Genomic DNA, 24,523 nt, shown 5'->3' on the forward strand with positions numbered 1-24,523 from the left:
ACACTTGCGTACACAATGGAAGCTACAGAGCGCTCCTGAATAACTTTTTAATCGTTGGGTTTTGGGGAAAGTAGCAAGTCATGTCAAGTCAAAAGGCTCAAGTCCAAGTCAAGTCACAAGTCATTGATGTTAAAGTCTAAGTCGAGTTGCAAGTCTTTTTACATTTTGTCATGTCGAGTCTAAAGTCATCAAATTCATGACTCGTGTCTGACTCGAGTCCAAGTCATGTGACTCGAGTCCACACCTCTGGTGTTTGCCAAATAAAAACCTGTCTAGCACACTATAGACAACCTCTGTGCACGTCGTACACTTGATGTTTTGCAGGCTAAAGTTACATTCCCGCTCTAAAACAATGCTGCTACTAGTTAGCTAGTTTACCTGAAATGCATCATGAAGGTTCTGGTTATTTATAAAGTTAAATGTGCACTTTTTTACAATTTGCTATCTTTAGGGTTACTTCCTTCTGGAGCATCAGCTGCGTTTCTCACTTTACACATGGAGAACAGGAGCTGAGCTCATTCCCTTATGACTATCATCAGAAGATAATAATAATAATCACTCCACAACCCCTATTGACCTGTAGGAGTCAGGGCAGAGGAGCACAGAAAGTGAGAGGGGAGAGGCCTCAACTGGAAAGGTGAGTAGGAGAATAATGATACATATAAATAAATATTTAAAAATCGCTAATCGATAAGCTGTTAACACGGACCACCAGTAAAAGAAAGGACAAAGCAGGCTGTACTTCCTCAGGAGACTGCACTCCTTCAACATCTGCAAAAAACTACTGTGGATGTACTACCAGTCTGTGGTTGCCAGTGTTCTGTTCTACATGGTAGTGTGCTGGGGGGGCAGTATATCTAAGAAGGACAGCTCCAGACTTGAGAAACTGATCAGGCGGGCCAGTTCTACAATCGGAATGAAACTGGACACACTGGTGACGGTGGCAGAGAAGAAGACTGTTGACAAACTAGTGAGCATCCTGGATGATGCCAGTCACCCTCTGCATAGCGTTATCAGCAGCCAGAGGAGCCTGTTCAGTGCTAGACTGCTTCATCCCAAGTGTAGGACTAATAGACTCAAAAACTCCTTTGTCCCACACGCCATTAGACTGTACAACTCCTCTCTGGGGCGGGGGGCAGGGGGTACAAGGATGACAGGGGATGCAAAACCATAACAGTGCAATACGTTTTCATAACATGGTCACTGCTGCCTACTTTGTCTTGTTATAGTCTTATTTTACTGTTGTGTTTTTTATTCCCATTGTTGCTTTTTTTTATTCTTATTGTAATATTTCTCTATTTTGTTTCCATTTAAACCCCCATTATTTACTTTTTACTTTTTTTAAATTGATCTCAACTCTGTACACTGCTGCTGGAATTTTAATTTTCCAGAAGGAACTCTCCTGAAGGAATCAATAAAGTACTATCTATCCATCTATCTATCTGTTTTTTTTATTTATTTCTGGGTGGATCATGTTGACTATTGGTCCTCCTAATTGTCAGTCATTCTGGGGATGTTACGTAAGGATATATATACATATATATATATATATATATATATATATATATATATATATATATATATATATCCCTCAATCGTCAGGAGATTGAGGGACGATTGAGGGAGTCATTTTTCTCCTGCGTGGACCTCCGTTTTCCTTAGTAGTATACATTAGCCTATTGTTAAAATAATGTAAAAAAAATTCATTAAAAATATATTTGTTTTATTGTATTGTTACATTAATAGCTGTTGTTTTATTATAGGATGGCTTGTTAAACTTTTCATAGGGAGGAAAAACCAAGACATTTAATGTAAAATGTAAAATTAATAATTACATAAAGAGAAAAAGAAAAAAAAATGGTTAAAAGCCGTGCACTTTTTTTTTACCGTCCCCTGGACGACGGGACTACGTTAGTCTCAAGCCCTGGAAGTTATATTTTATTGTTTGCATTATTTTTTTCAGCATTGCACCTTGAAGATGGTCCCTCAGCTCTTTGACAGCTTTGGCTCTTTTTCAGATCAGCAGATTGACTCTAAGTCTTTGTTATTTACAGTATATATAAACGTTTCTGATTTCTATTCAGAATTCCATATATATTTAATTATCTTAACCGACTGAAAAAATAATTATAACAAAGAATAATTTCTAAGTCTTTGCTAGCCGTTTGTGAAGTTTTGTACTCGTGCGCTACGTTCGCTCAAATCCTGTTCATCTCCTGGGGGCTAAGCCTGGACAAGTTGCCACACCCAAAAAATATGCCACTGGTTTCAGGTTTCTTTTAGCTTCTTATATGGTTGTCTTTTCTCACAAACACTATCTGAAACATGTATTGAATCGGAAGTAGGCTACAGAGGAATCGGTCTATGTCCATTGGTTGGAACAGGGCCGTTGCTAGGAATTCTGGGGCCCCTGAAAGAGTTTGGGTGTGGGCCCCTCAATCCCATTCATTGCCACCTTCAATGTTCTTGTTTTTTTTAGTGTTCACGACGTTGCCTGGTGTAACACACCCCATTTGTTTCCTTTTTTATGATATACCACTTAACAAGCCAATGTATTTTTTTTGTAAATTATGTATGATTATTTGTCTTTTAACTTTTTTGTATTTAGACGAGTCAAATTTCCCACTCATAACACATTTTACAAGACCACATTGAACACATCATGATAGCGTAACTGACCTTTGTCAGATGCTCATTATAATTATTTAGGAGCATTTGACGAAAGCGGGCTTCACGGTGGCAGAGGGGTTAGTGCGTCTGCCTCACAATACGAAGGTCCTGCAGTCCTGGGTTCAAATCCAGGCTCGGGATCTTTCTGTGTGGAGTTTGCATGTTCTCCCCGTGAATGCGTGGGTTCCCTCCGGGTACTCCGGCTTCCTCCCACTTCCAAAGACATGCACCTGGGGATAGGTTGATTGGCAACACTAAATTGTCCCTAGTGTGTGAATGTGAGTGTGAATGTTGTCTGTCTATCTGTGTTGGCCCTGCGATGAGGTGGCGACTTGTCCAGGGTGTACCCCGCCTTCCGCCCGATTGTAGCTGAGATAGGCGCCAGCGCCCCCCGCGACCCCGAACGGGAATAAGCGGCAGAAAATGGATGGATGGCATTTGACGAAAGCCATTATTCAGTTACTCAGTAATAATTATTAATAATGTTTGATAACTCACTCATTTTCAATTCAGAATCAGAATCAAAATCAGAAATGCTTTATTAATCCCTGAGGGGAAATTAACATTTTCAGCAAAATCCCATTCAAGATTAGACAAACATTACAGGGAGACAGAACAGGATTGCTGATGGGTCTGCCAACTTGTGGCGCCCCTTACAAAAAAGGTGAGATACAGGTAAACAATGGGAGGGGGGTGGTGGGTGGACGGGGGGATTAAAAAAAAAACAGTCTAAGCCTGGGTCCCTGGAGAGGGGATCCAGACTGAGGTCAATGGAAAAAACAACTCATAGCCATAGCACACATCCCTCTTACATGTGTGTAAGAGGCAAACATCAAACATGAAAGAATACAAAGGACATTAAAGACATGAAAAGAGCAGAGCTGATGCAACCAGACACTTCTACATACAGACAGCTATGAGTAAAAAGTAAAATAAACATATACTCTGTGGTGGCCTCTGCGGTGTTCCACGCCATCATCTGCTGGGGTGGAGAGAGTATGGCCAGAGACAGGAGCAGACCCAACAAAGCAACCAAGAGAGCCGACTCCACTCTCGGCCGCCAACCAAGTCTCGGCCAGTGTCCAGTCCGCATGGATGAGCGAGGATACGTCTAAGGAGACCGAGGTGTACGATTCAATCATTCAGCCAAAGACACTTTGAAGCCTGTCCGTCCCGGCGCTCAGCACAAGCTCCGCAGCTCATGTCTCTTCATCCGCATCTCCTCCAGTCTCTCCAGGCGGAGTCTGGCATGGCAGAGACCCAGCAGCTGGTCCCCATGGCCAAAAGACTCCCGGGAGGCAGATCCAGAAGTCCACAAAAAATGCACCGCAGAAGTAAAAAAAGTGCCCCCCCTTGTCACACAGTCCCAAAGGTTCCCAAACCAAAAGGCAAAAAAAACACCTAACAAAACAAAACAAAACAAAACAAAAAAAAAAAAAAATATATATATATATATATATTAGGGGTGTGGGAAAAAATCGATTCTAATATAGCGGTATAGCTCAGTTGGTAGAGCGGCCGTGCCAGCAACTTGAGGGTTGCAGGTTTGATCCCTGCTTCCGCCATCCTAGTCACTGCTGTTGTGTCCCTGGGCAAGACACTTTACCCACCTGCTCCAAGTGCCACCCACACTGGTTTAAACGTAACTTAGATATTGGGTTTCACGATGTAAAGCGCTTTGAGTCACTAGAGAAAAAGCGCTATATAAATATGATTCACTTCACTATCGCGATTCTCACGTTGTGCGATTCAGAAACGATTCTCATTTTTAAATTTGTATTTTTTTTTATTACTATTTTTAGTTTTTATTATTTTATTAATCCAACAAACCAATGCACAGCAATACCATGACAATGCAATCCAATACCAAAACCAAACCTGACCCAGCAACACTCAGAACTGCAATGAACAGAGCAATTTAGGAGACACAAACACGACACAGAACAAACCAAAAGTAGTGAAACTAAAATGAATATTATCAGCAACAGTATCAATATTAGTTATAATTTCAGCATAGCAGTGATTAAAAATCCCTCATTGACATTATCATTAGACATTTATAAAAATAAAAAAAAAATAAAAAATAGTGTCACAGTGGCTTACACTTGCATCGCATCTCATAAGCTTGACAACACACTGTGTCCAATATTTTCACAAAGATAAAATAAGTCATATTTTTGGTTCGTTTAATATTTAAAACAAATTTACATTATTGCAATCAGTTGATAAAACATTGTCCTTTACAATTATAAAAACTTTTTTAAAACAATCTACTACTCTGCTTGCATGTCAGCAGACTGGGGTAGATCCTGCTGAAATCCTATGTATTAAATGAATACAGAATCGTTTTGAATTGGAAAAATATCGTTTTTGAATCGAGAATCGCATTGAATCGAAAAAATCGATATATTATCGAATCGCGACCCCAAGACTTGTTATTGAATCTAATCGTGGGACACCCAAATATTTGCAGCCCTAATATATATATATATATATATATATATATATATATATATATATATATATACATATATATATAAACACAAAAGGATGACACAAGAGCACAGAGCTCCTGCCAAAAGCAGCCACTACAGTTAAGTTAAAGTACCAATTATTGTTCTTGGGATGCAACTCAGTATTCTTCTTCCTCCAAACATGACGAGTTGAGTTTATACCAAAAAGTTATATTTTGGTTTCATCTGACCACATGACATTCTCCCAATCCTCTGCTGTATCATCCATGTATCCATTTTGGTATAAACTCAACTCGTCGTGTTCGGAGGAAGAAGAAAACTGAGTTCCATCCCAAGAACACCACACCTACTGTGAAGCATGGGGGTGGAAGCATCATGCTTTGGGACTGTTTTTCTGCTAAGGGGATAGGACGATTGATCCGTGTTAAGGAAAGAATGAATGGGGCCATGTATCGTGAGATTTTGAGCCCAAACCTCCTTCCATCAGTGAGAAATTTGAATGGTTGACCAAATACTTTTTTTCCACCATAATTTACAAATAAATTCTTTAAAATTCCTACAGTGTGAATTCCTGGATTTTTTTTTCACATTCTGTCTCTCACCGTTGAAGTGTACCTATGATGAAAATTACAGACCTCTGTCATCATTTTAAGTGGGAGAACTTGCACAATCGGTGGCTGAATAAATACTTTTTTGCCCCACTGTATGTACATGTGATTCTATACAGTTTTTTTATTTTAAATAAATTTGCAAAATTTATGAAAAAACAAAACTTGTCATTATATTGTGTGTAGAATTTTGAGGACAAAAATGAATGTATTCCATATTAGAATAAGGCTGTAAGATATCAAAATGTGGAAAGTGTGCCATAATACATGCAAGCAGACATTTTTGGAAGACGGAACATCCACAAATCACATCTCAGTACAAAGGCCAGCATTAGAAGGAAGACTGAACCGCGTTTCCCTTACACACAGTAGGACAACAACGTCCAGTAGGAATTACGACATGCAAATAAAAAATATGCAAAGAACCATGTCAACAATTAACAATTCTTTATTAACACTCATTCTTCTCATGTCTATTGACAAAGTCACAAGTAAATGTACAAGCGATGGCTCGTTTCGTCTACGCTGACAATCGCTTACGTTGACGACTGTTTGTGTCGACAATTGCCTGTGCCGAAAACAAGTTGTGTCGACATAGCCAGGTGTTGGCATAGGCAGTTGTCATTGATCGCTGAACATGTCAATAACCTATTACGTTGACAACCTTATGTCAACAACCCCTTAGATCAGGGGTCACCAACGCGGTGCCCGCGGGCACCAGGTAGCCCGTAAGGACCAGATGGCCTGTTCTAAAAATAGCTCATATAGCAGCACTTACCAGTAAGCTGCCTCTATTTTTTAAATTGTATTTATTTACTAGCAAGCTGGTCTCGCTTTGCTCGACATTTTTAATTCTAAGAGGGACAAAACTCAAATAGAATTTGAAAATCCAAGAAAATATTTTAAAGACTTGGTCTTCACTTGTTTAAATAAATTAATTTATTTTTTTACTTTGTTTCTTATAACTTTCAGAAAGACAATTTTAGAGAAAAAATACAACCTTTAATATGATTTTAGGATTTTTAAACACATACGTTTTTACCTTTTAAATTCCTTCCTCTTCTTTCCTGACAATTTAAATCAATGTTCAAGTATTTTTTATTTTATTGTAAAGAATAAATACATTTTATTTTTATTCTTCATTTTAGCTTCTGTTTTTTCGACGAAGAATATTTGGGAAATATTTCTTCAAACTTATTATGATTAAAATTAAAAAAAAAAATTCTGGCAAATCTAGAAAATCTGTAGAATCAAATTTAAATCGTATTTCAAAGTCTTTTGAAGTTCTTTAAAACATTTTGTTCTGGAAAATCTAGAAATAATAATGATTTGTCTTTGTTAGAAATATAGCTTGGTCCAATTTGTTATATATCATAACAACGTGCAGATTGGATTTTAACCTATTTAAAACATGTCATCAAAATTCTAAAATTAATCTTAATCAGGAAAAATTATTAATGACGTTCCATAAATCATTATTTTAATTTTTTCAAAACGATTCGAATTAGCTAGTTTTTCAAATTTTTTTCGGTTGACTTTTGAATTTTAAAGAGTCGAAATTGAAGATAAACTATGTTTCAAAATTTAATTTTCATTTTTTTCGTGTATTCTCCTGTTTTAAACCGTTAAAATATTCTCTACAAAAAACCTTCCGTAAAAGGAAAAAAAATGTAAGACGGAATGACAGACAGAAATACCCATTTTTTATATATATGGATTTATTTATTAAAAGTAAATTGAGCAAATTGGCTATGTCTGGCAATTTATTTAAGTGTGTATCAAACTGGTGGGCCTTCGCATTAATCAGTACCTAAGAAGTAGCTCTTGGCTTCAAAAAAGTTGGTGACCCCTGCCTTAGAGACAATCACTTTTGTCAACAACCGCCTATGCCAACAAATTGCTCTTTTGAGACAAGCAGTCGTCAACAACCCTTGATGTCGAAAACCGCTCGTGTCAACAACCAATTACGTCAACAACCGCTTGTGTCAAGGCGAGTCAGCCACTCCAAGGGGAGTCGACATAATCATGGTCCACTGTATTTTCTTTGCTCGTGCAAGCAGAAAACTTGTAGTCGTAGGAAACACAAATGTAATGCACTTCAAGTAGTTTTACACAGACAGTACTACAGTAGTACCAGGCGTAACACTGCATGCAGATTTCTCCATTGTAGCATCCTCACACTTTTGTTTTTCTTAACGTCAACAAACCTCTTATTGCATCTCTGCTTTAGAAAACCGGCCATTTTTTAACCAGTTAGTATGATTTTTTTTCCTTTCTTTTTTGTACAAAATGCATGTTTCAGTAGCACATAGAGGGCCGCCATGACAGATCTGAAGGCAGCTGAAGATGCTCTGTAGAATAGCAACACTATGCGGAGTTAGTTACATCGATCAATACCACTGGCAAACTTGTCTGCAAGGTCCACATTACTTGCATTATAAATTAAAAGCTTTCTTTAAAGTGTTAATGCTCAATAATCCCATTTAAAGCAGCAGCTGCGTTGATGTTGATAATAATAATAATAAAAATGATGTAATGACGATGGCAGCTTCATGTACATAATTGTCATCAAATTTAGAATGCTACCAAGTTGCGCACTTGTAGTGCACATAGGCAACCACTGGGTGTCGCTACTTCAAAGGAAAGGCTTGAAGGCACATCTCAACAGTTAGCCAGCAACTGCAAGGAGCACAACAATGATGATGTCATCAGTCAGTGGCCACTTTTTTAACCTATAAGAAGCCATAGTACTTTAATGTGTCCCTAAGTGAAGTGTAGGAAACATTTAGGTCATGTCAGTCAGGTAAATGCTGTAAATGCAAAATGATAGCCTGTCAGGCAACAAGCTCATTTCCAAAAGCTTAATTAATACCGTTTAAGCCCCTTTTGAATCAATGTAACAATCGCAATGATTTAATAGTCCATCCATCCATCCATTTTCTACCGCTTATCCCTTTCAGGGTTGCCAGGGTGCTGGGGCCTATCTCAGCCACAATTGGGCGGAAGGCGGGATACACCCTGGACAACTCGCCACCTCATCGCAGGGCCAACACAAATAGACAGAGAGCATTCACACTCACATTCACACACAAGGGTCAATTTAGTCTTGTCAATGAACCTATCCCCAGGTGCATGTTTTTAGAGGGGGATGAAGCCGGAGTACCCTAAGGGAACTGAGTCAGATATTACAATTCACCTGTTCTTACTGTATTTATCCAGTGTATTCATAGAAAACAAGCTAACAAAAGCTTTTAGCCTTTATATTGCTACAGAAAGTCTACTATATGTCACAAAGATGCTGAGACACTGTCAGTCTTTCAATGATTGTGTTCGCTAAATTGGCCCTAATGAGTGAATGTTGTCTATCTGTGTTGGCCCTGCGATGAGATGGCGACTTGTCCAGGGTGTACCCCCACTTCTGCCCGAGGGCAGCTGGGATAGGCTCCAGCACCCGCCGCGACCCCAAAAGGGACAAGTGGCTAGATGGTCCATCTGTCCATCTTCTTCCGCTTATCCGAGGTCGGGTCGCGGGGGCAGCAGCCTAAGCAGGGAAACCCAGACTTCCCTCTCCCCAGCCACTTCGTCTAGCTCTTCCCGGGGGATCCCGAGGCGTTCCCAGGCCAGCCGGGAGACATAGTCTTCCCAACGTGTCCTGGGTCTTCCCCGTGGCCTCCTACCGGTTGGACGTGCCCTAAACACCTCCCTAGGGAGGCGTTCGGGTGGCATCCTGACCAGATGCCCGAACCACCTCATCTGGCTCCGCTCAATGTGAAGGAGCAGCGGCTTTACTTTGAGTTCCTCCCGGATGACAGAGCTTCTCACCCTAGCTCTAAGGGAGAGCCCCGCCACACGCCGGAGGAAACTCATTTCGGCCGCTTGTACCCGTGATCTTATCCTTTCGGTCATGACCCAAAGCTCATGACCATAGGTGAGGATGGGAACGTAGATCGACCGGTAAATTGAGAGCTTTACCTTCCGGCTCAGCTCCTTCTTCACCACAACGGATCGGTACAACGTCCGCATTACTGAAGACGCCGCACCGATCCGCCTGTCGATCTCACGATCCACTCTTCCTCCAATCGTGAACAAGACTCCTAGGTACTTGAACTCCTCCACTTGGGGCAGGGTCTCCTCCCCAACCCGGAGATGGCATTCCACCCTTTTCCGGGCTAGATGGATGGATGTTCAATTCAAAGTTCATTTGTACTACACTATAAAGTGTCAAATGAAGAATATATTTGAATGCATGTATAGATGTAACATATTTCACATCAATTATAATTTAATGTGTTCAATGTGTTCCATCAATCATGTAATTTAAATGGCTTTTTATGGGTTATTGGCACATTACTTAGTTTTTTTCAAATTAAAAACCACATAACAGCCTATTAAAGGCTCCATTTCATTAAATTTGCCTGTCAAGAGAGCAAAGTACAAATATCTGATGAAATATTATCCTTGTTAAAGTCTAGCTGGTAAAGACCGGCACTTTTTTTTTCTATTAAATAACATCGGGTATAATATTATATGACATATACTATAATAGGATGTATTTAATGCCAGAATTTTACTGGGTAGATAAGCAGGTCTACTAACAGGACAGGCTAAGGCCTGAGTCAGGGGAGGGAAGTTCTGTCGTGAGGTTGTGTAGGTTAACCTGGGGTTCAGAGGTCACGTTGTGGTTGTCGAGGATAGGAGCTGTCGGCAAGGGGCTGCTGTCGGCCAAGCGGCGATAGACAAAATGGAAGGGGGAAGCTTGCGGGCGGGTGTGCAACTCCGCCTTGATCTTCTGAGGGTGGGTGTCTGGCGCCAGCTGCTGGCTGCTGCCACCCGTCAGCAGGAACAAGCCGTACTTGTCGGGTTCCGACACTTTGAACTTCCGGGCGCAGAGCTGACACACCTCCTCCACGTTGGCGTAGGGTCCCACATGGAGGGTCTTGGCCGTGCAGCCGCTGTCCAGCTCCTGCAGCGCCACCCGTAGGTAATTCTGGAAAATAATAGACAATTTTTAATATGAACATTTTGTTTTTAGTACCAATTTCATAAACATTAAAGCGCAGTGTCAAAATCACATTTGGTCAGGAAAAGTCTTGACACTTCATCTTTCCTACTAAATGTATTTCAATTTTGATACACAAATATACTGCCTATAGCTGCAGTTCTTCTTAACTGAATATTATTTTATTATTTAATGCAACAAGCTATTACTTTATTTGGGTAACCATTTTTTTAAAATAAATTCTACAATACGTCAACTACACAGCAAGTTTTCCATCGGCTTGTTGGTAATGATGATAATAATCAATGAGAAACAACTGAAGGGGCAATTATATAATATAAGGCAATTATACATTCATATCGTAATACAATATATGTTTTGCAGGCCTTCAGTATTATTATTATTATTGCTATGCAAAGACAGTTCAGTCTTTGGCTGGCAGGAATTATGGCTACAGACAGTGCCAAGGAGAAGGCAGAGCTCGAAAACTATCTTCTGTGATTGAAGTCTCCTGTTTGGGGCCTTCCCAGTTAAATATGTAAACAAAGTAGATGACATGAAAGCAATGAACCGCCATTGTTTAGTAGGAATGTAAAACAAGACTAAAAACGGAAACTACTAATACAGCACTTCAACCAATAAATCTGAATCAGTATCAGAAGTACTTTATTGTCTCTAGCCAGTGCCAAGGAGAAGGCAGAGCATGAAAACTATCTTCTGTGATTGAAGTCTCCTCTTTGGGGCCTTCCCAGTTAAATATGTAAACAATGTGGATGACATGAAAGCAATGAACCGCCATTGTTTAGTAGGAATGTAGAACAAGACTAAAAACGGAAACTACTAATACAGCACGTCAACCAATAAATCAGAATAAGAATTAGAAGTACTTTATTAATCCCTGAGGGGAAATCACTAGGGGGGTCCCGATGCAATATTGATAACGGATATGAGTCAGATATCAGCTCAAAAACAAGTATCGGATGTTATCGGCTTGGATCTAAAGAAGGGGTGTCCAAACTTTTTGCCTCCAAGTACTAAAGTTGGAATGTGCCAATAGGCTGCGGGCCAAATACAGAATTTATTTTAGCATACAGCAGCGTTTAGTCCTATACCACCATATATAAGGGAATTTAAATCCTCAAGTTGGTTTGATGGCAACTCGTTAGTCTTGTGAATATGCCAGCAACAATTGTGGGAACTTGAAAGTTCAGTGTAAATATGTAATAAATTTGGGAGGCCACCCTTTAGCAGGCCAAATATATCACCTCAGCAGGCCAAACATGGCCCACAAGCCCAATTTTGGGCACCCTTGATCTAAAATCTCATATGTAAGTGCTCCGATACAAGTAGTCCTGCAGTTTACTTTTTAGTGAAGCCCCAAAAAGGTACAAGCTCTAGAAAATGGATGGATGGATGAACAAAAGTTAAACATGGCAGGCTGCAGGCTCCTAGCAGCTGGAAGCTACAAACAGCTAAGTACGCAATATCAGCACACAAGCTAGACATATGTAATACATTTCCTTAATTTAACAATATTGCAGTCTAAAACAGCCCATCTGTCAATATAAACACGTATCTAATAATTATAAATGCATATAACTTACACATATGAAGTCTCGGAGCAAAGCGTTTTAGAAAGTATCCAGTAACAAAGGTGTTTGCATCAATCAACTTACTGCATCATTAACTTAATTTAATGAATTTTTGTGGCCACTAGGAGTCGCTAAAAGAGTTACCACTCCACTTTACTTAAAGGGGAACATTATCACCAGACCTACAGTTGTGATCAAAATTATTCAACCCCCATACAACTTTGGTGTTTTAGCAAGTTGGACATTTATTCCATATTTTGTTTATAGTCATATCAAAAAAAGATGTGTCAAATAGACAAATGCAACTTAAATTGTAACACTGTATTTTACAAAATACCAAAAAAGGACGTTTTTCTTAATTCAACCCCTTGAAGATCATAAGTCTTAAGAACAGAATTTGAATAAGGTCTTTTCAATTAGGTGTTGAAAACACCTGTAGATGTGATTAGAACCATAACGAGCAACAATTAAACTGATTGAAAAAGACTGTGACGCTCAGCTTCTTGTAGATGGTCAATGGTGTATTTGCAACATGGTGAAGTCCAGGGAGTGGTCAAAGAAGTCAAGAGAGGAGGTAATTTCTCTTCATAAGAAAGGATATGGATATAAGAAAATAGCAAAGACATTACACATTCCAAGAGACACAGTTGGGAGCATAATTTGCAGGTTTAAAGCAAAAGGCACAGTGGAAACACTACCTGGGCGTGGTAGAAGAGGATGCTGTGTGCGTACAGTGGTGAAAAACCCCCGGGTAACAGCTGAGGAACTACAACAGGACATTGCAGCACGCAAGCCCAAGAATATGAATGAACTGAAACCTTTGCCCAAGAGGAATGGGCTAAAATACCTGTAGAGCGTTGCAAGAAGCTTGTGTCCGGTTATGTATCACGTTTGAAGGATGTAATTACTGCCAAAGGGTGTTCTACTAAGTACTAAAGATGCATGTAACTAGGGGGTTGAATAATTTTGTCAATGAGATATTAAGAAAAATGTCCTTTTTTGGTATTTTGTAAAATACAGTGTTACAATTTAAGTTGCATTTGTCTATTTGACACATCTTTTTTTGATATGACTATAAACAAAATACAGAATAAATGTCCAACTTGCTAAAACACCAAAATTGTGTGGGGGTTGAATAATTTTGATCACAACTGTATGTAAGCGTCAATATATACCTTGATGTTGCAGAAAAAAGACCATATATTTTTTTTAACGATTTCCGAACTCTAAATGGGTTAATTTTGGCGAATTAAACGCCTTTCTATTTATCGCTCTCGGAGCGATGACGTCAGAACGTGATGTCACCTAGGTAATAAAGCCGCCATTTTCATTTTCTCTAACACATTACAAACACCGCGTCACAGCTCTTTTATTTTCCGTTTTTTCAACTATTTTCTGGAACCTTGGAGACATCATGCCCCGTCGGTGTGTTGTCAGAGGGTGTAACAACACTAACAGGGAGGGATTCAAGTTGCACCACTGGCCCAAAGATGCGAAAGTGGCAAGAAATTGGACGAAATTTGTTCAAAATACGAGGGTGTGGGGAAAGCCGACGAAATGGTCAGTCGTTTGTTCCGCACAATTTACCAACGAAAGCTATGCTACTACAGAGATGGCAAGATTGTGTGGATATCCTGCGACACTCAAAGCAGATGCATTTCCAACGATAAAGTCAAAGAAATCTTCCACCAGACCCCCATCGAATGTGCCGGAGTGTCTGCACATTTTACCGGCGGTGCTAAGGCAGACATGGCACAGAGATGTATGGATAACGTGCAGCTGCATTTGCAACGATGAAGTCAAAGAAATCCCAAAGGTGAGTTTTGTTGATGTTGTTGACTTATGTACTAATCAGACATATTTGGTCGCGGCATGACTGCCAGCTAATCGATGCTAACATGCTATTTAAGCTAGCTGTATGTACATTTGAAACTATATTTACATCCAGCGTTTCCCTCCACCTTCATTTAATGCCAAACAAACACTTACCAATCGATGGATTTAAGTTGATCCAGTGTCACAAGATGCGAAACTTCCGAATTTGGTCTGCACATTTTATCGGCGATGCTAAGGCAAACATGGTCGAATAGCGTCAATAGCTATTCGCTCAATAGCTTCAGTTTCTTTTTCAATTTCATTTTCGCTATCTGCCTCCATACTCGAACCATCCGTTTCAATACATGCGTAATCTGTTGAATCGCTTAAACCGCTGAAATCCGAGTCTGAATCCGAGCTAATGTCGCTATATCTTGCTGTGCTATCCACCATTTGTTTGTATTGGCATCGCTATGTGACGTCACAGGAAAATGGACGTTGGCTTCACAGATAGCGAAAATCAGGCACTTTAAAGCTTTTTTTAGGTATATTCCGGGATGGGTACAATTTTGAAAAAAAACTTCAAAAAATAAAATAAGCCACTGGGAACTGATTTGTATTGGTTTTAACCCTTCTGAAATTGTGATAATGTTCCCCTTTAAAGGCAGCATAAGTCAATTTCAGACAGTGAACAATACATAGGTCCGTGTTTTTCATACCTGCCATTGGTCTGTTTTTCACTTGGTCGAACCTTTGCTAAAATTCCACACTAAAATAACAAAATAATGTATGATTCTTGCTGATATCCTATGGGATCGATATCAGTACTAGCCAATACCCAAAGCTCCAATATCGGTATTTCATCCAAAAAAAAGTTGTAACGTGACACATCTGTGACTAACTTTACCTAACAGAAAATAAATGAAAGTGTTCATAATTTAGACGTACTGTATCATGTCTTGTTTTGTAAAAGCAGCAGTTGGCATTAAAAGCCAAAAGTCTTACCTGGAAGTCATCGAAGGAAGGTGTTGAGTGCAAAGAGGTGCGGCGTTTGTGCCATTGGCGAAGAGTATTCCTGGTTTCAGAGCTCAGCACCCTGGCTGCCTGCTCTTCCTGGAAATTCCGGATCAGAGACATCGCTCCGTAAGCACTGGTCAGGTAGTAGCCACCTGGATGTACAACACACAGACAACAACAATAGTCACACCCTGAAGCGCACTAAGGGACTTTGTGGGGACACACCTTCTCCGTGAAGCAGTGAGGGGTCCAGCAGTTCCATCATGTAAAGGATCTCGTTGTCCAGTTGGGGCATGTCACACTGTGCCAACACATATGTCAGCATTGGCAGGAAGTCATCTGCACCATACAGACGACCTGAATCCCGTACACAACAACAAATCAGGATGACGTCTACATACACTTTTATTTATAGTAAAACATTGCTTTTACGACAGTCCACTTTTCGTATGGTTCAGTTTTCATCACACCTTTACGTAACAGATGAATAACTAAAACCAAGGTAGCTCACTATCCTGTAAAAATGAGCTGTATTCCAAGTGTTAATTGGTACTAGGGATGGGTAATATGGCCTAAAATCTTTATTGCCATGTAGGGCTGGGCGATATATCGATATACGATATGTATCGCAGGTTTGTCTGTGCGATATAGAAAATGACTATATCGTAATATTCGAGTAGGCGTTCTCACGCAGCTGCGGGCATTACACTCTCCTCTTTCCTGCGTCTCCTGACAGATAAGCAGGCGCACATTCATACGTCACCTACTGTCACGTCATACGTATATGCCCTCGCCCAGCGGAGAGGTAGCGGCATGGCTAACTTTAGCTGTGATGCTAGCGGGTTGTTGCGGATAAAGAAGGTTCGAATATCTTAACAAATGAAGCAGGAATTAATTCCCAAGAAAAACATCGTCTGGCGGTGGTTCGGCTTCAAGCGGGAATATGTCGAATAGACAACTTTAGTTTGTCATATGTGGGGCACAAGCGTTGCTACCAAAAGTAGCATTACTGCTAATATGTAGCATCATTTGAAAAGTCACCTGCTAATAAGTTTTATAAATACAGTTTTGGTAAATTGACTTAGTTGTGATTTCCTTCTCTGCATGAAAGTTTAAAAGTAGCCTATATTAGTGCAGTATGAACAACAATGTTTTAATGTAGACACATAGAATCATCATACTGCTGTGATTATATGCATCAAGTGTTCATTCAAGGCTAAGGCATTTGCGTAATATATCGTAATGTATACTGTATCATATATCGCGATATGGCCTAAAAATATTGTGGTATTAAAAAAAGGCAATATCGCCCAGCCCTATTGCCATGAATATTGCAGCCTCTTGCAATAGAGATATCTATCACAATATTTTCCATATACGACATTTTTCGGACTATAAGGCACACTTAAAATCATTTCTTTTTTTTTAATTGACAGTGTGCCTTACAGCCCGGATCGCCTAATGTATGTATCAATTCTGGTTGTGCTTACCGACCTGGAAGTATTTTTTTTGGCTACATGGTGTAATGAAGTGTGACCAGTAGATGGCACTCACACATGAGATAAATATTGGTACCTGCTTATATGTATTTGGGATCTGCATAAGTCTCGAAAATGTCCACGCGTCCGCAATTATAGTCAGTGCCATAGAGACGCGGAACAGCAACTTATTTTTCTCCATCCCCTTGTTGTGGGGCATTCACCCTCTTTTTTTGCCAGTTCTAATATAAAGTAGCATACAGTTCTAACTTATATCTGTCAGTAGACTCGCGCTAAAAACTACAAGAAAGATGACAGGGAGAAGACACTGTCGAAGTGAGGCCACTACATCCTGAAGTGACGGTCAAAAGCAGCATGACGATTGTCTGTAAAATATAATCAATGCAATATTTTGACCAAAGAACCACCGTTAAATGTTATATGGACCACAAGGAATTGTTTTAAATGTAGAAAAAAAAATTATAAGATTACCCCTTTTATGCATATTTTGTATAAAAAATAGACGTAAATAGACCCGCTCATCGGCAGTGCGCTTTATAATCCGGTACACCCTATGGTCCGAAAAATATGGTAAATGGTAAGAGAACCAATTCAAAATAGGTTACGAGTCTCCTGTTTTAGCTGCTGACGTATGTGGTAACATATTGCATCTTCTACAGTTGTACTATTTTGTTACTTTCTGTTATAACATTTTCTATCTACACTTCTGTTAAAAGGGAATAAACACTTAATCTTCTGTGGTTTGGAAACATTATATAAGTTTTGTGTTGATACTAGGGGCTATCATGAATAAACTGAAATTGAAACACTACTTACAGTAAAAAGTTACAGCGGCAGTATTGCTCATTCCCATGTTGATACTGTTTCAAGAACCCATCCATCCATCTATTTTCTACCGCTTGTCCCTTTTTTGGGGTCGCGGGGGATGCTGGAGCCTATCTCAGCTGAATTTGGGCGGAAGGCGGTGTACACCCTGGACAAGTAGACACCTCATCGCAGGGCCAACACAGATAGACAGACAACATTCACACTCACATTCACACACTAGGGCCAATTTAGTGTTGCCAATCAACCTATCCCCTGGTGCATGTCTTTGCAGGTGGGAGGAAGCCAGAGTACCCGCAGGTAACACACTCCGTCACAAGGAGAACATGCTAACGCCACACAGAAAGATTTCATGCCCGGGATTGAACTCAGGATTACTCAGGACCTACGTATTGTGAGGCATATGCACTAACCCCTGTTTCACCGTGCTGCCCTGCTTCAAGAACATTGAATGATAACATTTTGGATTACAATTATAATTAGACAAAATACAAGATGACTATCTATATATATTATTTCCGTATTCCCTTTATTTATATGCAAAATGTTGATCAAAATAAAGTAAATAGTGTAAATTACGTAAACCAACAAAAACAAATTGGCTCTGACTTACATCCTTTGGTTTTTGCCCTTAAAGAGGAACTGCATTTGGAATGTTGCCTATCATTTACCAGACTTATGAGAGACAAGAACACACTTGTAAATATATATACGTTTATATTTTTCTTGGTTTTTTGTATTCTAATTTGTATTAATCGTCTCCTTCAAGCAGGCTAGCAAAAGGGGAGTAAATGGGAGTGAGCCATTTTAGACTTAGACTTCCTTTTTATTGGCATTCAAATTTGAACTTTACTGTACGGATAAGAACGAAATGTTGTTGCATTAGCTCATGGTAGTGCAGGATAAAAGAGCAATAAGATGCAGATATAAATAAATAGATTACTGTACAAATAAATATATTGCACATTTTGCCTCTAAATCCCTCTAAAAACACATCCAAAAAGCGGCAACTGCTGTCCTTTTATATCTCGTGACCTGCATATCAACCAATTGTTAGCATTACTATTATTATAAGCGTTTATGCCTTGATCACAGAGAGCTGACTAGCTTGTGCTGCTGCAGTGTTGACATACTGAGCTGCTGCATCATGAGTGCCGCTGAGTTTGTAAACGTTAATTCTAGATGGTAAATCATGCCTCCCATCTGCATAGAAAAAAGGTTGTGGCCATAAACCCAGAAGTTGGTCATTCATGAAATTTAACTTAGACACGGAGATGACGAGAAAGACACAAAAAGACGCTCGTTTGTGGCCACCTTTTTTTTTTAACCCTTCATGTGGATTATGATTAATTATTCATCTTAACAACGAAATACAAACTCAGTCAGCATCCTAGTGACAGCAGATATTGTACAGTAAGTGATTATTTTTTTCTCTCATGAAGTCTGTCATGAGTAGTAGTAGAGGTTGAAGGGAAAAGCGAACATAGTGAAAGTAATGCACGTCGTATGCTTAAAATGACCAAAATACATAAATATTACATGTTATTATGAATGAGTCTGTTATTAATCTATATATATATACTTACAACATGTATATAAAACGCTAATAGAGGAGTTTGGACCTTTTCAGAGCACTTCATGGGCAGAAGCGAGAAACTCCCATTGACTCCATTGTTAGCTGATTTTTAGAATCCATACAGTGAAAAAGAGAGACATACCCGTGCTTATCCCCAGAGGTGTGGACTCGAGTCACATGACTTGGACTCGAGTCAGACACGAGTCATGAATTTGATGACTTTAGACTCGACATGACAAAATGTAAAAAGACTTGCAACTCGACTTAGACTTTAACATCAATGACTTGTGACTTGACTTGGACTTGAGCCTTTTGACTTGACATGACTTGCTACTTTCCCCAAAACCCAACGATTAAAAAGTTATTCAGGAGCGCTCCGTATCTTCCATTGTGTACGCGTGTTTGTCAGCGGGTGTGCGATGACAGCCTGTGCGCTACCTGTCATTACAACAGCCAATCAAATTACAGCCAATCAAATTACATCCACGTTGTTTTCGTCACACAGCATTCACCCAATCAAATTGCAGGAAAACCAACGAAGAAGAGCTTTCAAACAACAGAAGAATAAGTGAAGAAAATTATGCCTTGAAGTGTTTCGTTCGGGTATTAAAACTACGACTACAACAAAACAGGAATTGCCGTATGCAAAACATGCGGTTGGAAGATTACAGAGGGAGACGCATCATTTTACAACTTCGTTCGACATTTGAAGTTGCACAAAGGGTAAGTTTTGAATGTAAGCTAACGTTTATTGGCTGAGTAACGTGACTTTTATTTGCTGTGTAGTTAAATCAGTGAGGCTGTAAACTCACTGCTAACGTTAGAACCATAGACATTTTATAAGTAGACGCAGCATCGAGTGCTACTGCCTATTGCCGCAGACGAGACGCGGGGCCGCCATCTTGGAGTGGTGATCCGCTCCACTCAGTGCAATTCATTTGGCAGGAGCAATGAACTGTCAGCGCATTTAATTCATATTAACTCACTGAATACCACTTATATTCAAGCGCTTTTTTGTCATACGTGCAACTATGATAAAGGACACATGTTTTGGCGTGTTCATAATTTGCTTAACAGTAATAGAATATTCTTATATGATATAAGTGACCAGACGTCTGAGATCAAAACTGGGAATATAATCCCAGAGAAGGGGAAAAAAACAGTCAGCTATTTTGAAGTTGAATAAACAATATGATTAGGTTGTATATACGTGTGTATATCCTAAATAAACAATGTATGAATACATTAGATATCTATATATCTTACGGACCAATAGACCAGAGGTTCTCAAATGGGGGTACTGGAAGGTATCCCAAGGGGTACATGATATTTTTTTAAATATTCTAAAAATAGCAACAATTCAAAATCCTTTATAAATATATTTATTGAAAAATACTTTAACAAAATATGAATGTAAATTCATAAACTGTGAAAAGAAATGCAACAATGTTCAGTGTTGACAGCTAGATTTTTTGTGGACATGTTCCATAAATATTGATGTTAAAGATTTCGTTTTTGTGAATAAATGTTAAGAATGAAGTTGATGATTCCAGATGGATCTCTATTGCAATCCCCAAAGAGGGCACTTTAAGTTGATGATTACTTCTATGTGTAGAAATCTTTATTTATAATTGAATAACTTGTTTATTTTGCAACAAGTTTTTAGTTATATTTACATCTTTTTTTTGTTTTAATAGTTCAAGAAAGACCACTACAATTGTGCAATATAAAGACAAACATAGTCAAATAAAGGTCAGTTAAAATGTATACTATATTAAGAATATGTGTACATATTCCTTAGAGCCCTGACATCTAACAAGTACAGCACTGTTCATTGTTATGTTCATGTATTTGTTGTTTTTTCATGTGTACGCACACATAAACACATACAGTATGAGATGATATCAATGAGATAAGGTAACAACATGATATAAACTGCTGATGAACTAGTTACAATGCAATATTCCATGGAAATACAATGTTAACACTTTTGTGCAAATAAGTACAGTTGCACTTGTTTTTTCAAATGTGTTTATACTGTAAAGGAATGAGTTAAATGTTTAGAATAACTGGTTAATAGTGCTATTATGAAGTGCAATGTCAGCACTGTTTTTTTTTAGAATAAATACATACAGCATTTTAAAAGCATACACAATCTGTGTACATATATTAGTCTGTGGTTAAAAAGACTTGAAATGACTCGAAACCCAAAATGCAGGATTTGGGACTTGACTTGAGACTTTCCAGTATTGACTTTGGACTTGACTCGGACTTGCCTGTCTTGACTCGGGACTTGACTCGAGACTTGAGGGCAAAGACTTGCGACTTACTTGTGACTTGCAAAACAATGACTTGGTCCCATCTCTGCTTATCCCTCATAGGGATAGTGAATAATAGACAAAATTCAAAAAATGTGCAGTTCCCCTTTTAAGTCCTTTGTCTAGGGACTTATTTCCTGGTTTGTAGGAGTAACAAAAACAACAAAAAAGCAGTTATGTTATCATAAAAAAAAATATCAATCTATTCACTGTAGTATCCGCCAAATAATGATACATAGTATTGTTACTGTTGATATTTGTATCAATCCGTTCACCTCAAGAGTTCTAGTTTAGCGGTTAGCATAGATAGATAGGAGAGTCCCCTCAAGGAAATTATAGCTCCCTGTATCATCATGCGGTGCGTAGTGTAGCATGATAACTATTCCTTGTCCACCTGTAATACAAACCATATGAGTTGGGAAATTGTGTTAGATGTAAATATAAACAGAATACAATGATTTGCAAAACATTTTCAACCTCTATTCAGTTGAATATGCTACAAAGACAACATATTTGATGTTCAAACTGATAAACTTTTTTTTTTTGCAAATAATCATTAACTTTAGAGTTTGATGCCAGCAACACGAGACAAAGAAGTTGGGAAAGATGGCAATAAATACTGATAAAGTTGAGAAATGTTTATCAAACACTTATTTGGAACATCCCACAAGTATGCAGGCTAATTGGGAACAGGTGGGTGCCATGATTGGGTATAAAATCAGCTTCCATGAAATGCTAAGTAATTCACAAACAAAAATGGGGTGAAGGTCACCAATTTGTAAGCAAATTGTAGAACAGTTTTAGAACAACATTTCTCATCGAGCTATTGCAAGGATTTTAGGGATTTTACCATCTACAGTCCGTAAAATCCTCAAAAGGTTCAGAGAATCTGGAGAAATCACTGCACGTAAGCGATGATATTACGGACCTTTGATCCGTCAGGCGGTACTGCATCAAAAACAGACATCAGTGTGTAAAGGGGATCACCACATGGGCTCAGGAACACTTCATAAAACCACTGTCAGTAACTACATTTGATTGCTACATCTGTAAGTGCAAGTTAAAACTATGCTATGTAAAGCAAAACCTATTTATCAACAACACCAAGGAACGCCGCTGGCTTCGCTGAGCCCGATCTCATCTAAGATGGACTGATGCAAAGTGGAAAGGTGTTCTGTGGTCTGACGAGTCCACATTTCAAATTATATTTGGAAACTGTGGACGTGGTGTCCTCTGGAACAAAGAGGAAAATAACCATCCGGATTGTTATAGGCGCAAAGTTCAAAAGCCAGCATCTGTGATGGTATGGGGGTTTATTAGTGCCCAAGGCATGGGTAACTTACACATCTGTGAAGACACCATTAATGCTAAATGGTCCATACAGATGTTGGAGCAACATATGTTGTCATCCAAGCAACGTTATCATGGACGCCCCTGCTTATTTTAGCAAGACAATGCCAAGCCATGTGTTACAACAGCGTGATTTCGTAGTAAAAGAGTTCGGGTACTTTCCTGGATCGCCTGCAGTCCAGACCTGTCTCCAATCAAAAATGTGTGGCGCATTATGAAGCGTAAAATACGACAGTGGAGACCCCGGACTGTTGAACGACTGAAGTTCTACATAAATCCAAAATGGGAAAGAATTCCACTTTCAAAGCTTCAACAATTAGTTTCCTCAGTTCTCAAACGTTAATTGAGTCTTGTTAAAAGAAAAGGTGATGTAACACAGTGGTGAACATGCCCTTTCCCAACTACTTTGGCATGTGTTGCAGCCATGAAATTCTAAGTTAAATATTATCTGCAAAAAAAATAAAGTTTATGAGTTTGAACATCAAATATCTTGTCTTTGTAGTGCATTCAACTGAATATGGGTTGAAAAGGATTTGCAAATTATTGTATTCTGTTTATATTTACATCTAACACAATTTCCCAACTCATACGGAAACGGGGTTTGTGCTTTGAAGAAACACATTTGCCGCTATGAAGGCAAGGATTACTGACTTAGAAATTGCTTTGTACTGGGTAGGGATGTTAGCTGCTATTTAAAATGCTACTTTGCGTTGTGGACGCATTTGTTCTCTTGTCGCTGTCAAATTTGCAGCACACAGCTAGAATGTGTCATCAAGACGCATTATCTTGATATGACAATAGTATTATAAGCTCTATGGTCGGCCGAATATATATCATTTATATCATGCAACACTAACCAGTATACCTTAGATCAGGGGTCACCAACCTTTTTGAAACCAAGAGCTACTTCTTGGGTACTGATTAATGCGAAGGGCTCCCAGTTTGATACACACTTAAATAAATTGCCAGAAATAGCCAATTTGCTCAATTTACCTTTAATAAATAAATCTATATATATATAAAAAAATGGGTATTTCTGTCTGTCATTCCGTAGTACATTTTTTTTCCTTTTACGGAAGGCTTTTTGTAGAGAGTAAATGATGAATAAACACTTAATTGAACGGTTTAAAAGAGGGGAAAACACGAAAAAATGAAAATACAATTTTGAAACATAGTTTAACTTCAATTTTGACTCATTAAAATTCAAAATTCAATCGGAAAAAATGAATTGAAAAACTAGCTAATTCGAATCTTTTTGAGAAAAAAAAAATAATTATGGAACATCATTAGTAATTTTTCCTGATTAACATTAATTTTAGAATTTTGATGACATGTTTTGAATAGGTTAAATTCCAATCTGCACTTTGTTAAAATATACAACAAATTGGACCAAGCTATATTTCTAACAAAGACAAATAATTATTTATTCTAGATTTTCCAGAACAAAAATTTCAAAAGAAATTCAAAAGACTTTGAAATAAGATTTACACTTGATTCTACATATTTTCTAGATTTGCCAGAATATTTTTATTTTTATTTTAATCATAATAAGTTGGAAGAAATAGTTCACAAATATTCTTTGTCGAAAAAACAGAAGCTAAAATAAAGGATTAAATTAAAATGTATTTATTATTCTTTACAATAAAAAAATAACATAAAATTACTTGAACATTGATTTAAATTGTCAGGAAAGAAGAGGAAGGAATTTAAAAGGTAAAAAGGTATATGTGTTTAAAAATCCTAAAATCATTTTTAAGGTTGTATTTTTTCTCTAAAATTG

General features: G+C 38.5%; 1 protein-coding gene across 1 annotated transcript in view; it reads right to left on the reverse strand.

Annotated features, from left to right (window-relative positions):
- Positions 1 to 6,184: 6,184 nt before the first annotated feature.
- LOC133559365 (ras and Rab interactor 2-like) overlaps positions 6,185 to 24,523 on the reverse strand; it is an 87,642-nt gene continuing 69,303 nt past the window's right edge. The window contains exons 10-12 of the mRNA XM_061911074.1: positions 15,401 to 15,532; positions 15,164 to 15,327; positions 6,185 to 10,739 (exon numbers count right to left, since the gene is read on the reverse strand). Of these exons, the coding sequence (XP_061767058.1) occupies positions 10,344 to 10,739; positions 15,164 to 15,327; positions 15,401 to 15,532 (692 nt within the window). The 3' untranslated portion in view covers positions 6,185 to 10,343. The remainder of the gene's footprint in view (positions 10,740 to 15,163; positions 15,328 to 15,400; positions 15,533 to 24,523) is intronic.

Source organism: Nerophis ophidion, linkage group LG09 (genome assembly GCF_033978795.1).
Source record: "Nerophis ophidion isolate RoL-2023_Sa linkage group LG09, RoL_Noph_v1.0, whole genome shotgun sequence".
NCBI lineage: Eukaryota > Metazoa > Chordata > Actinopteri > Syngnathiformes > Syngnathidae > Nerophis > Nerophis ophidion.